We start from the raw sequence: 15,160 nt of genomic DNA, 5'->3' as shown, positions 1-15,160 counted from the left end.
AACGAATGTCCTTTGATACTGGCCTAAATAAAACACAGTGCTACTTGTAAGAGCTGCAGCTTCTTTGGTACAAGATTTCCTTTGGTTTTCTTCCTTATTCCATTCAGCCTTCCCAGAAAGAGGCCCAGACACATTTCCCATAGGGAAAGAATATCCTCCAGTGCCACAGCCCATCTGTCACTACTGCTTCTGTGTGTGGCAAGATAAAAATGGTTTATCAATGGGTGTACTCATTTCATCTCTTCACTCTGCCACCTAGGAATTCTGGACTTACCTGTTCAGTTTCTTTGTTCCAACCCCTTTAAGAAGGAATACCCAGTTACGTGTTGGGATTCAGTAAGGGAATATCTGGAGGGGAAAGGAGAAGGAAGGAAGGTAATGAAGAGGCCAGTCAGGATGAGGCTGAAGCAGTTTATGGAGGTTAATATTTGAAGAAAGACACAAGTGCCTCGTCCAGGATGAGGCCAGGGCAGTGGGGTAACATGCAGGGCTAGCATTTGCCCGGTTTGCATCTGATGGCCAAATAGAATTCTCACAGCCAGTATCCATTTCGAGAGATCAGCACCTAGATTGTACAGGAAGTTTGATGTTTTCAATATTATCCCTTGGAGACATGGCTATTTAAAGATATCTCTGGTTGTTATTAGTCCTCATGATGGTGTGTGTGATGTGAAATAAAAGCTTAAAAGAAAAAGGCCCCAGAAACCAGTATTATTTTGAAACTTCTTTTGTGTGTGTGTGTGTGTGTGTGTGTGTGTGTGTGTGTGTGTGTGTGTGTTTCTATCTGGTTCACCACTGGGAGTGACCCGCCACTCTGGGGGGTCACTGCTTTGAATATATAACTTGAATAATCACTCTTAGAGGAAGTGGGATTGCTATACTGGATTCTAGTGGGTTTTATCACCAATACAGGAGGTATAGGATGTGTTTCTTTCCCTGGAGACTTATCTCCAGGGTTTACCAGTCCTGAATTTAGTTACCCCAAAATATGTTTGCTTGTTTAAGAAGAGTTCCATCTCTTGCCAGGAAGCATTACAGTGGTAAACTGATGGGTAGAATGTCTTCTGAGCTTCTCTTGATGTTTATTTGTCTCTGAACATGTTCTTGCCCGTCAGAGTCACAAGCTCTTAAACCAGTGTGTCATTAAGCAGCTATGTTGTGAGATAATTACTACACAGTCATATTTACAATTTAGCTTTTACTTGCTTTTGAGTCCAAATTCAGAAATATGTTGCCTCTGGCCACAAACAAGGAAGAAGTGAGACAGAAGATGGAGCTGGATGGCCCAGCAGTGCCGCAAACTGGAGTGTAGACGCTGGGGAGGAAAATGCTAAATGAAAATCCTTTGTTTTTGTAGAGTTTTAGATCATTGAGCTCCAACAGAAATGTAACACAAACCACAAATGCAAACCACATACATAGTTTTAAATTTTCTAGAAGCCACATTAAAAATGTAAAAAGAAATGGTTGAAACTAATTTTAAATATTTTATTATGTTCTAGTATATCCAAAACATTATTCTAGTACATAATCAATGTATGAATTATCAAGCTATTTTATAATCTTTCTTTTTTGTGTGTACAAAGTACTTGGAATTCAGTGTATACTTTACACTGAGAGCAAACCTCAATTCTGGCTAGCCACACTCTGAGTCTCAGGAGCCACTAGTGGCTAGTAGCTACTATACTAGACAGGGGAGCTCTAGACTCTTTACAAGGAAAATTATTTTTCATTTGATGCTCACAATATATCCAGAGGTTGCCAAATCAGATGGGCAGAGACGATTTTTGTGTGTGTGTGTCTATAAAGACTTCCTTCTTAATGCATTTGGGATTAACTTTTGAAATGTTTGCCAAAGGGCAAGAGGAGGAAGGATTGGCTTTGACATTGAAAGACGATACTCAGAGAGGAGACTCAGAGCTTTATGGGCTAGCCAAGACACAGTGCTTGGTGAAATTTATGGTGGATATTTATGATTCAATTATTCAGATGGGGTCATTTATGAGAATAGATGTGGGTAGTATGGTTATTTATCTGGGGCTATATGCTGCAATGAAATGAGTTCTAGACTGAGGGTCATGACAGCTGGTTATTAGTCTAGGCACTGGTCTGAGAGGAGAGAATAAACTAACACATACCAAACCAGTTCCAGAACTAGGTAGTATATAACCATTTTCTTATCCACTTATCATGGGCTCAAAAGTTAGTTAAATACATGCTTGTGTGCGCATGGCATGTGTGTGCATACACACGCAGAGGAAGAACCTGAGCCTAAAGAGGCTGAGTCCTGCCTTATTATGGAGTCTGAATAAAATCTTGGCTTTGTCTGATTCCAAAGCTGTGGTGTTGTTAACATTATAATCCATATATATCTCAAATATTAGGTATATCTTCTGTTAGGTTTCAACTAGAGAAGAAGAATAAGTCATACATATGTATGTATGCATATATACATAGGTGGTAAATATTTGCTACAGAAAATTGGCTTGTGTAGTTGGGGGCTGGCTGAGCAAAAAGAATGTTATATCAACAGCTGATGCTGAAGCTTAAGTCCTCATGTCAGACAGTCATAAAGGAAAGATCACAAACATGCTAGAGGCCACACCACAAGGTACAATCCCTGGAAGACAAACTGGGCCCTGTTTCCATTCTTGTTGCCTTGACCTTGGCAATGAAAGTATCCTGTAGGAGTCAGGTCCTTTGTTATGGAGCTAAACCCACAGCACGGGCCAGGAGTCAGAAAGTGGAGCGCTTGTAAACCCAGCTGCTGCTTCACAGCAATGAGCTGAGTCAGCATCAGCAACAAAATATATCGAATTGCAAAATGTCTGTTTTCTTTCTTCTGACTTCCCATTATCTCAAGGAATTTTCTTGTGGCCACCCTAACTGGAAACACATGAGAAAGAGAATTCTGGCAAATGTAGTTCAGTCTATCCATGTTGACCCATTAAAAACCCATCCAGGGTCATTAATGAAATTTGTTGACTGAATTCTGTGGTGCATCCCTTGGAAGTTCTCTGGGAGTCAGACACTTAATCCTGTATCTACCTCTTACAAGCCAAATGGTTTTAAACATGTCACTGAATTCTTTGAGTCTTGATTGCCTCATTTGTAAAACTCAAAGAATAATTTCTGTCCTGCCTGTTTAATAGAATTTTTATTAGGATCAGTTGAGATAATCTGAACAAATCAAATTGAACATTTTAAAGCATAAGACAAATGTGATGTAGCATTGAATTTTAATTTTTATTATTTATAATTCTGTTTCCTAATGTGTCACATTAAATTAGTAGTTCCTGACCCATTTACCTTACAGGTAGCTAGGAATTCAATTAGATGAAACATGTAGAAATGCTGATAGCTATTCCTTGGCCTCCTCTTCAAAGGAAAATGTAATTTTCATGCAACAGGGAGATACATTTTCACATTGTGTTTTAGTTCTGGGCTAAATGGCTTAGAGGGACTAGTATGTAACTGGAACCATTGGTGACTCTGGGAGCTGAAGAGCAGTGGCCATTCCTTGGATGGGAGTTGTGGGTAGTGGAGGAGGTTTCTGTCCTATAAATTTGAGCTTGCATTTCATAACAGCCAAACTTGCTCAGCAGAATAAAGAAATCCCTTCGAAAGTTCTTGGTAAAGATGGCGTAAAGGAAAGGGTTGGCACATGAGTTGATGGGGTAGAACAAGACCAGGAGGATCTTTGCCTTGGACACAGTGATGAGGGGCACCTTGAGGGAAGCAGAAATGGCAAAAAAAGAAATGGGCGCCATGCAGAGGAAGTCGGTGAAGATGAGTGTGGCCATGCGCTTGGCAATCTTGGTATCGCTAGAGGAGGACACAATGTTAGGATTTCTCACTGTGAGGTAGATGTGGGTGTAGCAGCCACAGATGACTACAAAGGCTAGAACATTGAGCACAAGGAGGGTCATGACATACAGCTGTGATAAAGGGCTGTCAATATCCATGGGCAGGCAGATGCTTACCTTCATATAACTGCTGATGCCAAAGATGGGAAAGAGGGCAGCTACAAAAGCAAAGATCCAGCCCATCACCATGACACTGGCAGCATGGCGGAGTTGCACCTTGCAGTCCAGTTGCATAGCATGGGTAATAGTATGCCATCTTTCCAGGGTGATGGCTGTTAGAGTATAGACTGACAACTCACTGGCAAAGACTGTGAAGAAGCCAGCAGCACCACAGCCTGCTCCAGTTTGCCAGTCAATGGCATAGTTGTGGTATTGGCTCTTAGTGTGGATATCAACTGATGCTATGAGCAGCAAGTAGATTCCAATGCAGAGATCAGCAAAGGCCAGATTGCACATAAGGAACCGGGGGACTGTGAGTTTGTATTGGCTGGTAGTCAGGATCACCAGAACTATGATGTTCCCAGTGATGGCCAGGATACTAATGAACCATATCAAGACTCTGAGGATGTTGTACCCCATTATATCTTCACATGGGTTGAATGCATCTGGCTTAGGGGAGCAGGTCACATCAACCATTTCATTGCATAAGTCATAGTCAAATTCACCATACATCATGTCCAATCCTCTGCCATAACTGGACTCATCATCTTCTGTCAAAGAGACTCTCTGACCCCTAGCCTGAGTCATATCATCAACTTCTTGTCTTAAAATAGATTTGTTGCAAATTGGATGAAGCTCAGAGCTAGAAATAAAAAAAAGGAATAGAATCAACATCCTGGATCCAAAATGGCAAATATATCACCATCTTTGCACAGGGTAGAAATAATGGGTTTTCTTCCTGAGATTGTTTTTCCTTCTAACATTTGTCTGCCCTTGAGGCTGAGCTCGTGGGTTAATGCTGCTTACTGTAAATGAATAGAACAACTTGTATATATATTCCTTGAGTTGGATGGCCCACGGGGGAAACCATCTGGCCACAACCTGAATGTGGGGAGGAAGGCGCCTGGGACTAGCTAAACCTTGCTTTTAAGTGCAAATAATTTACAGACTTGGTATCATCTCTACCCTTTTCCTTCCCTGATCTCTATTCAGCTATCTATTAATATGCCCGAGGAGGACATACTCTTATTTCTTTACTCTAATTCCAATCACTGGAAGACTAGGTTGCTCTTTAACACAAATGAGGACTTGTTTGCTTGTTTTATATACATAAACTAGAGAATCAGAATCTGTAGTTAGTTCCCAGTCAGTCCCATCCCTTAGCTCATTGGTACTCAGGCTATTGGTAGACTCCTAATTTGCCTAAAATGTTACCTGGGTCCTGTTCTTTATTATCTTACTCCCCAGGCACCACAATAAGTTTCAGGCATGAGTTTGTCCTTCAAGGTAAGCCTAGTTCTCTCATGTTAAATTGCTCCCTAGTGGATATCCAACAGAGCAAAAGAAGGTTGCAAAGGGGCCTGGTTTATTTCAAGATTGTAACATCTTAGAGGGAAGCTGGCTCTTCGTAGGCCCACTATCCTGCCTTGATTTTTCCTTTAAACTGAAACGTACAAGAGTCCTTGTCAACAGGACAGAGGCACTTACAGATGACTTTGAGTAAAGTCCAGATGATAAATATTCAACCCATGATTATATCAGTACATGCATAAATATTTTACTAAGTCTCTGCATGTAGACACAGAAGGTAGTACTTCTATTTTGAAGCAAAGGTTTAAGGGATGGGTATGGTTCATGTTGGAAGTATTTTTTAATGAAAAAAAAATCACACATGTTTATCCCTACTTCACTTTCCTTATTGGAGGATGTTCACAGAAATGTTAAATGATGCATTTTCTTAAAAACTAACATAATTTCAGCTAGCATACGAATATTAAGACCCTTCAAAAGACTCTCAATAAGTGGGAGACAAGTGACTGGAACAGTGGAGAGGCACAGTCTCCATTTGCTTCTAAAGGAGGAATGCTTGCTAAGTGCTTGACACACACACAGAGAGTGAGCCTCCATCCCTCAGCCCCACAAGAAGAGTCTTGAACTCTCTCTTCTCTCACTTCTGGTAAGTGAACTGAATCATCAGGAAGTATTTTCTCTTGACCCAAAGGATTTTTTTTCTTTCTTTTTTGGCTGAAGAAAATGCCATTGTTTGTTTTATAAGCTGTTAGGGTTTCTCAAATCAGTCAGAAGTTGCACTAAGCAAGCTAAACATTTAGCACAGGTAGTTAAAATTGAGTGAAACCAGAGTTCAGATACTCTTTTGGTTTAGTCTGCAATCTTAAAAGAGAGTGAGTCAAGTTCTGAGATGAGCATAGAGGGGACAAGAGGGCAATTGTGTGGTTCTTAGTCTAATTTGTGACTCCTAAATTTTGTCTCTAGATTAGCTGAAGCCCAATTCTAGGAACAGAAAGTAAGTAACCTGGAGCTTATTGTAGTTTGGCTGATTGGAATGAGATCTGACCTAACTATCTAGAGACAGTCTTCACTTCCTGGGGCTCATGGTTGGGCTTCTGTGAAGATTCCTGTTGTCAACGCTGCTATTCTAGATATTGATGCTTCCCATTCCTGAAATGGAAGTGACTCACTGACATGAGGTAGGGGGTAAGGTAAATAATGTGTGTTTCTGAGATGAGAACAGAAATAAAGATAGAAGCTGAGGGAAATAAATTCTTGCCTCTGCAGTACCTTGGTAAACCCTAAGCATGACAAGGAGTTGGGAATTCAGCTTAGGGTCAGTTTGGAAATTGTGAACTGCAATCAGTCAATGAATAGTACTTAGAGTGGGCACAACTGACTGTCCCAGAGCCTTAGCTTTGGAGACAGAAAGAGTGTAGGGTTTGGATATGAATTTGGTAGGTGTTGATCAAGTTATTCAGAATCTCTGAGCCTCAATTTCTGCCTCTTTGAGAAGGCAATAATATTAATAATGATAATGATATTACCTTTGCAATATTAAATAAGCTAAGTATGATTGTATTATGGCACCTGGCTGTGAGTATTCAGCCAGATTATGAAGACAGATGATGGTGGTTACTTATTGAGTTCTCATTGGGGTCTCAGCCCTGTGCGGGTACTTAGAAGGATATGCCACTGTGCATCAATTTAAAATCTAATCATGAATCAATGGATGAAATACAAGAACTGAAGAATAAAATAAAAACAAAAAAATACAAGCTGAATATAGAACCATGATAAGAAAATATCTGGTTCAATGACAAAATGAGGGGTGTGGTTGACCCAGCCTATGTCCAGAAGGACCAGTGACCAAAACCTCATAGTAACAGGGGCTTCATCTTTATGCAATGAGCATTATTTCCAAATGAGGATCAGGAGAACAATTTTGTCATACAACTTTAAACTTGAATTCCATTACCAACACATACTGTTTATGGTATATAATGAAATGACACTAATTTATGAATAAATCCAAGGATTCTCTTCTGAAAAGAATTATTATTTTATATTGGGTTTGTGTGTGTGGATTTGTTAAATGTAAAAATCAAACTCCACATTTTGGAATGTCATGGAAGAAATGTGGGCCTCCCCTAGCTGTACCCTGAGAGGCCTTGATGTTAAGTTCCACCAGGGACCTAGAAGGTAAGGACCAGCTGATCTGGAGGGATCAGAGAAGGCTTCCTGTCATGAGGTAATATAAGGTAGACTGGAGATGTCTGGTGGGAGAGCCCTGAGGCTATGTCTACACAACCAGGAGGTGGCAAGACCAGAGGAGCTGAGCAGCATAGTAAAATGATAGGTTCCTGTGGCAAGTTGGCACTTGACCAAGTACCACACCACAAGCTGCCCCTATAGTGATCTCGACATTCTTTGAGATTTCTCTTGAGAGGTATTCAGTTGCAGGGTCTTGGCAGCAAAATGGAATCTTTTTTTGCCCTGGCTAGGATAATTCCTGTCTGGAAAATAAAAGAGGCAAACCTTTGCCTGAGCCCAGGCTCTTAAGAATTCCAGTTGTCAGGAAGAAATGCTCTGACTTTTGAGCTAATCTGTGAGGAGTGCCTGATTCTGGATAGTTTCCAGAACTAATTCTGAAAAGCAGCTCTTTTTCTGCATTTCTTTCAAATGGGTCTGAGTGCTCCCAGTTACTTTGAAATATTTTGGGGTATGGACTGCTATGTTGCTCTTAGTTTTGTTTTGTCTTGCTTTTGTCTTGCTTTTGTGGGCTATTTCCACATTTTCAGCTTAATATATGTTGAAGATTGAATTATTGAGGCTACTGTTAAACAGTGAGATAATACCACAGGGCAGCTGTCTTAGTGCTGGGCTACTGTTCAAGAATAGTGAAAAGGCATCGTTTGATTGAGTGCAACTACAGGTTGTGAGTTGTATTAGTGATCTTGGGAGAGGATGAGAGCTTTGAGAAGTGATATTCAGTAAGTTCTTACCTCCAATGTGTCCTTTAAATGTTTGAAATGTGTGTCATCTCCAAAGCCTCTGCCTCTCTCCTCTCTCCAGATCCTGTCTATGGTTGTCTCAGTTTTTTTAACCAGTTACCTACTGGGCCTTGCCTGTGTTTAGGTTATCCTCTTTAAATTGCACTTCCTGAAGCTGCTCTTCCTTGAAAGCCACAGTGAAGAGATGTCTCCATTTTTGTCCTCTGTGAGTTGCTAAGATCTGTAGGTGAGTTGGAGAGGCTTAGAGTGGTCGGGGTATGTAAAGATGTGCACATTCATCTCTGGTGTGGCATTTTTGCTTCTTACCTCCAAAGTTGATTTTGATGTTAGCAGGATGGTACAGAGTTTGGGACTTGAAAGGTTAATACATATTGGTGCAAAGAGAAAAAATATTAAACATCAACTATGAATCAGGTGCTATGCTTGAGGTTTTTCATGTTTTCTTATTTAATATTCAGTAGATGCTCCATTATGTGGGAAACCCTTTCTTATGAGCTCATTTCCAAAGAAATTATGAATCCAGCCCTCCCTAACCCTCCACAAAACTGAATCTTTGATCCAGAATATGCCTCAGGACTTTAGTTAGGGAGCTCTCCCTGAACATGGATTCTCTTCATGTCACAGACAGGTAGAAGGTATGGACAGAGTTCTACTCTGGGGAAATGCCCAAGCTAGGCTCGAGGAATTGACATAGAAGACTCACATTTGCCGTCTCCAGTTTGCAAAGGCACAGCAATGGCTGGGGTAGGTGAGGCTGGCCTCCACAAGGGCAACAAACTTTTCCAGACTGGGAAGCTTTTTTAAATTGTAAGTAGACCTGGCCCTCAGCTTCTTAAGATTTTCTAAGCCATAGCTAGGCAGGGAATGGATCCTTGTTCTTGAAATATCTCTACAAGAAGAAAAGGTAAATAGAACATGATTACTATGGGCCTAAAAATTTCTGCTCTCAACAGGCTAAATAGCAGACATTCTAATGTAGTGATATTCTCATGTGAGTGAGAAGGGAGACTTCAGTTTCTCATACCTACCTTGGTCAGATCAGTTTTCGGCTAACCAGATGTTTGGTTTGGATAGGATCCCTGATTTTGTGTTCCTGGTAAGAGGAGTTAGATAACAGGCTGCCCTGCCTCCTGGATATACTTGCACCCTGGATGATTTGGGGCTCAACTCTTGCTGGGGAGTAGAATTAACCACCTCCTCTTCTGTCATCTGTTTGTGCCCAGTGAGTTACACAGGCCTGAGAGATTGAGGTCATTCCCCTCCGCGATAAAATTAGCTATAAAAATCTTTCCAGCAAACTGGGATGGAATCTGTGGCCAAATTTCAGATAAAGGTGAGAAGAGTACACACTTAAGGGGAAGAGAAGTCTGGAGGGCAGAGGTGGTAGTTATGAGCTTGGCCTCCATGGCAGACTTGCCTACCTATCTTATACCTATTAGATTTTTGACCTTGATCAAGTTATCTCACTTCTCCATGTTTCAAATGTAAAATGAGAGGGTAGAAATCATATTTACTTCAGAGGCTCTTGTGGAACATAAATGAATTAAGGAATATAAGAAACTTCCAAAGATAGTGCTTAATGATTGGCAGCTATTATTAGTAAACATCTCAGGGGCAGGGAGGGAAGCGGGGATGAATGAATGATTCATTTATGAATGAATGAATAAATGATCAGGAGGACAGAGGCATGGTTCAGCTGGGTCCCAGTCCCTGTAGGACTCTGAGTTCCATTCATTTTGGCAGCAACACTGTTGATGTGGGTACTTTTCTGGCAACACCAATGGCAGCTGCAATCCTCAAAACCAAGACCAGGTGGTGAAAATGAGAAGATTTAAATGGCACCAGCTTGGGCATGTTGGGGCCAGGGTTTGACTAAGAGTGGGTGTTTCTGATGGAGGTAGTAGCAGGTGAGTTCATTTCATCTCCCTTGGGGACCCTTGGATATAATTGAAGAAAAAGAATCTTTTAATATCGGCTTTCCCTGTAAGTCAAAGCTGTAGGCACTCAGAGCAAATGAACCTTGGGGGTGTGAATATATGTCTTCTCTTCCATATGTTCTCACAGTCTTGTGAAAATTACATTCTCAAACTTTTTTTTTTTCCTTTTCACTGTCATTCTCTTGCTCAAAAATTGATCGTGGTTTCTTATTGTCCACTGAAATTTCCTTTAACTGTTGCCCTCTTTGACAGTTCTCTTTCCCGACCAAACTGATACTACTTTTCCATACATAATACCACTAAGTTACTCATCTTAGAACCCGATCAAGTTGTTTCCCAGTCCCTAGAGAAACAATGCTCTCCTTGGACATATCTGCCAAGAATCCAGTTTCTGCAAGTGCCCAGACTTTGGTAAGTCCCTTATCACTTGCTCCTCAAGACCTAGGGTTAGAAGTGGTTATCTGAAATTGCCAATCTCTGAATAGCTGATCCCCTGTTTGATATTCAGGCAGATTTATATTTTGAGAACTAATTATGACTTTTATGTAGTATCCATAAATATCACACTTATTGCCTTCCTTGTTAGATGTCAATTAGATCAAATTTGTCCATATAAATTAATATCTTCCATATACTTATTGATTTTTTACTTGTTCTATTAGTACTAGAGAAGTACATTAAAATCTCCAACTACTATTTACTAACTATTGCATACTTTTAGTTTTGTTAATTTTTCTTTATATATTATTGATGACCTGCTTTTAGGCCCATAGAATTTAGAACTTTTATAGCTTCCTGTGACTTTCTTCATATTTACTAATATTTATCTCCCGATTCTTTAGAAGTTTCCAGTTATTTTCTAGTTCCTCTCTAACCTCCCATTGTTAAGAGTACCCATGGTATACCTTTGCTTCTTTTTTATTATCTCTGATTCTTTTCTTTTATACTTCTTACTTTTTAGGTGAACTCATCCAGTCTTATGAGTTAAACAGCATTTATATGCTAGAATTTTTACTTCTAGATTACTTTTTTCCCTTGAAATCCAGACTCATATTCAACCACCTCATTATTACAATCTTCATTTAGATACCTACTAGGCATGTCAAGTTTTGAATACTAGAAATTGACCTATTGATCTTCTCCAGAATCCTTTTCCACCTTCAGCAGGTTGGAGCCTATTCCAACCAGTTTTTTATGCAACAACTTTGATTCCTCTCTTTCACACCCCATAACCAAACTCTCAGCAAAACTTTGTGGCTTTAGGTACCACATGTATATACTGTGACTACTCATTCATTGCAATGTTTCTGGTGTCCCAAGTTATCTTTTCTAGTTCCCTCCTATGACTTATAGCTTTAGATCTAGGGTCCCTGCAAATAAGAGTCTGTTCCATGAAATCTTGTCCCTATGATGAGTCTACATTCTCAGCTATTCTAGTGTGCTCTTCACTTATACTTCCTATTGTTCAAGAGTTTCCCAACTTTCTTTGTTGTAGGAGATCTTTCTGGTTTCTCATTTCAGGCAGTCCTTCTTCTGACCAGTTCTGCTATTAGCACTCATTTTGTTCTCTGTGACCAAGGTTCACACTTCATCTGGCCTGTGGGCTCCTCTTTTTTCTCAAATGTGGAAAAGAGCACAGACTGAGATCCAGCTCCTCATTTTGTCTACAACAGTTCAAGAATCTCTCTAAGGAATGAGATAAAAGCATTTTAAAAAGGCCTTCAGGAACACTTTAAACCAAGGCAATCATTACCTGTCATGAACATTTTTTTTTAAAAGCAAGCAATACAAAACAGAAGACTATTATCTCTTAATTGTGCCTTTCCCTTGAGTTTAGAATATATAAAAAAAAAATCACAGTAGAAGATTTACAAAGAGAAACAAATTTTTATATTCCATGGAATACTATCTTATTATCTAATATACTCTGTGATGGATTGAAGATGACTGATAATTCTTCAGCACTATTTCCATTGGAGGATCTGTTTGCCCTCTCCTTGAATCTGGGCTGGGGTGATATCTCTGGGCAACAGATACGAAGGAAGTGTTGCTCTTTGAGTTCTAGGCCTAGTTTCTAAGAGCAGTGACAGCTTCTATATGGATCTTGTAGAGTCCCAAGTTTCCATGAAAGAACTCTGAATACCCCAAGGCTGCTACATTGGTAAAAGCCTAAGCCATATGGAGAGGCCATGGAGGATAAGATGGCATGTGGACAGAGAGGTCCAAGACTTCTCACTGCATGTGCTCACAAACATGCCAGTGAGCAGATACACCAGTCATGCAAGGGAAGGGGACAACTTCCCTACACCCAGCCACCTGCTCTGACATCCCATGAATCAGAGACAAACCATTCACATTTCTAACATGAAATTGAGAGCAAAATAGAATGATTGTTTTAATCCACTAAGTTTTAATGCAACCAAAAAGAACCAAAGCAGATTCCACTGAGGTCTCTGTGACTTCATCTCCATCATTTCTTAACAGTTGTAGAGGTATTTTTTTTTTTTTTTTACTTGACAACCATGAAGTGTGCAAAGGCATTCTGTATAATTTTTACTTCTCTCACCACTTACTCCTTTGTTTTATGTTCTAGATATTTGTATTTGCATATTTCTGTGTTTGAGGGTTGAAGACTCTGGCATCCTTAGCAGTATATACCCAGAAAACTATTGCTTTATTTCAGGATATGCTGGGGAGTGACATTGGAGAAGAATTGAAAAGGGAATAGATACATTGCCTCAGTCAACCGTGATGTCTTCTGACCTCCAGCAATTACAAAGAAATTTGTACCTTGTATTACCTTTTCTATGGTTTCAAATTACTTGACTTTTCATGTGTTTGTTTCCTCAGGCATATTTCACATGCCCCAAGAGCAGAGATTATTAAGATGCTTTGGGGTTCTGCATCGTAGCTGGCACAGGGCAGGACTCATGAAATCTACAGTTGTCTGATAAGCAGAGATGCTTCAACACTGTGATAAGAATGACAGGCTGGAGCAAGTCATATAAGAGGACTGATTCTGAAGGGAGAGGAGCACAAAGCAGCCTGAGAAAAAAATTTGAATTTAAAGTGAGCTCAGTGAAATGATGCTTCTGCAGCAGGCATTATATGCGACTAAGAGTATCAAAGTTACCAAGGAAGGGAGCAGTCTTGTGAGAGTTCTCAAGGAGATAGGCATGCATTTGGGACTAAACAGAATGATGTGTTGAATGAAAAAAACTTGAACACAATCCAATGCCTAGATGTTAGACTGGGAAACCCCCATGGGAAACTTGTTCCATGTTCTAGAGCTAGCTTGTTATTTTGTTTTCCTCTTTATCACAGATACAAAATATGTGTACCATTGCCATTTGCACAAAGTGGCTTTTCTTCAGTGAGACTAAGTAAGGTTTCTTGTCAGTATCCTGGAATCCAGATCTACTGGTGGATGACGATGAAGGGAATGGTTGATAGGAGATTCAAGGTCACTTAAAATTCAGTTAAAGCAAATTCTTTAGCAAAAGTGCTTCCTGAATGATAAGGCAAGAGGTGTTACTTAAAGCTTACCATATAGTTGCTGGAAAGACCAAACATGGAATGGAGGAAGGAAGGACTGTATAGATGGAGAAGAGGGGTGGGTGGGGAGGGGGGAAAGGGGGAAAAATGGCAGAATGAATCAAACAACATTGCCTTGTGTAAATTTATGACTACACGAATGGTATGCCTTTACTCCATGTACAGAGAATCAAAATGTATCCCATGTGTTTACAGAAAAAAAAAAAAAAAAAAAAAGACCAAACATGGAACCTGTCAAGATTTCCAAATTCTGGGTTGGCAAAAAGATTATTCCTCTGGTATTGCCATGAATTAAGAAAAATCCATAGTAATTCATATGAACAGGAACCAAGATAAGTTGATCTTGTTCAGTGTTGTTTGAGATTTAACTAGTATTCCTATTTTTGTTCTCTCCTCTCCTCTCCCCTACTCCCCGCTTCTGTGGCTACAATCCTTCCACATGTCCTGGAAATGTGATGTTTGCTTTTATAACTCTTTTATAAAATTATTCTGTTCTTAGAATGCAAATATCCCTGGAGGTGTAATAAGATAAAATGTTATCATTCATTCACATCTTTATGAAAATAGGTTATTGTGACTCTGTTAATTTTAGGTGTCAATTTGGAATTAAGAGATACACAGATAGTGAGTAGAGCATAATTTCTTGTCTCTGAGGGTATTTCCAGAAGAGAAATAGAAGAGATTGACTCTTTTTTAAAAGATTATTTTTTTAGTTGTCAATGGACCTTTATTTATATGTGGTGCAGAGAAGCAAACCCATGTTTGTCATGCATGCTAGGCAAGTGCTCTACCCACTGAGCTACAACTCTAGCCCAAGAGATTGACTTTTGAATCAGTGAACTGTAAGGAAGATCTACCCTTAATGAGGGTGGCACCATTTAATTGGCTGAGGTCCTGGATAGAACAAAAAAGGGAAAGGCAATTTCTATCTTGCTTTCTCTCCTAGATCTGGGACACCCTTCTTTTCCTTGGACTTCAAAATTTTAGGTTCTTGAGTCTGTGGACTCAGAAATTTATACCAGCAACTTCCTGAGCCCTCAGATCTTTGACTTTGGACTGAGAATTATGCCCTAATTCTGAGACCTTTGAAATTGGACTGACTCACACTACTAGCCACCAAGGTCCTGTGGCTTGCAGATGGTCTGTTGTGGGATTTTTTAGCTTCCATATTCATTTGAGCCAATTCCTCTAGTAAATTCCCTCTCACATATCTCCATATGTCTTTATCCTATTGGTTCTAACTTTCTGGAAGACCCTGACTAGTATAGTGACTATTGGATAAATCTGGGCTTGGAGAGAAGTGCAGAACACAAATCATGGCACAGTGATGAGTATTTAG

General features: G+C 39.9%; 1 protein-coding gene across 2 annotated transcripts in view; it reads right to left on the bottom strand.

Annotated features, from left to right (window-relative positions):
• Positions 1-3,434: 3,434 nt before the first annotated feature.
• FSHR (follicle stimulating hormone receptor) overlaps positions 3,435-15,160 on the bottom strand; it is a gene marked incomplete at both ends in the record, with an annotated part of 150,949 nt that continues 139,223 nt past the window's right edge. For both annotated transcript variants that reach the window (XM_079111628.1, XM_079111629.1), the window contains 2 exons: positions 3,435-4,668; positions 9,033-9,218. In XM_079111628.1, coding sequence (XP_078967754.1) covers positions 3,435-4,668; positions 9,033-9,218 — 1,420 coding nt within the window. The remainder of the gene's footprint in view (positions 4,669-9,032; positions 9,219-15,160) is intronic.

Source organism: Sciurus vulgaris, assembly GCF_902686455.1.
Source record: "Sciurus vulgaris genome assembly, chromosome: 14".
NCBI lineage: Eukaryota > Metazoa > Chordata > Mammalia > Rodentia > Sciuridae > Sciurus > Sciurus vulgaris.
The sequence above is the reverse complement of the archived record's forward strand: the minus strand, read 5'-3'. Positions and strand labels throughout refer to the sequence as shown.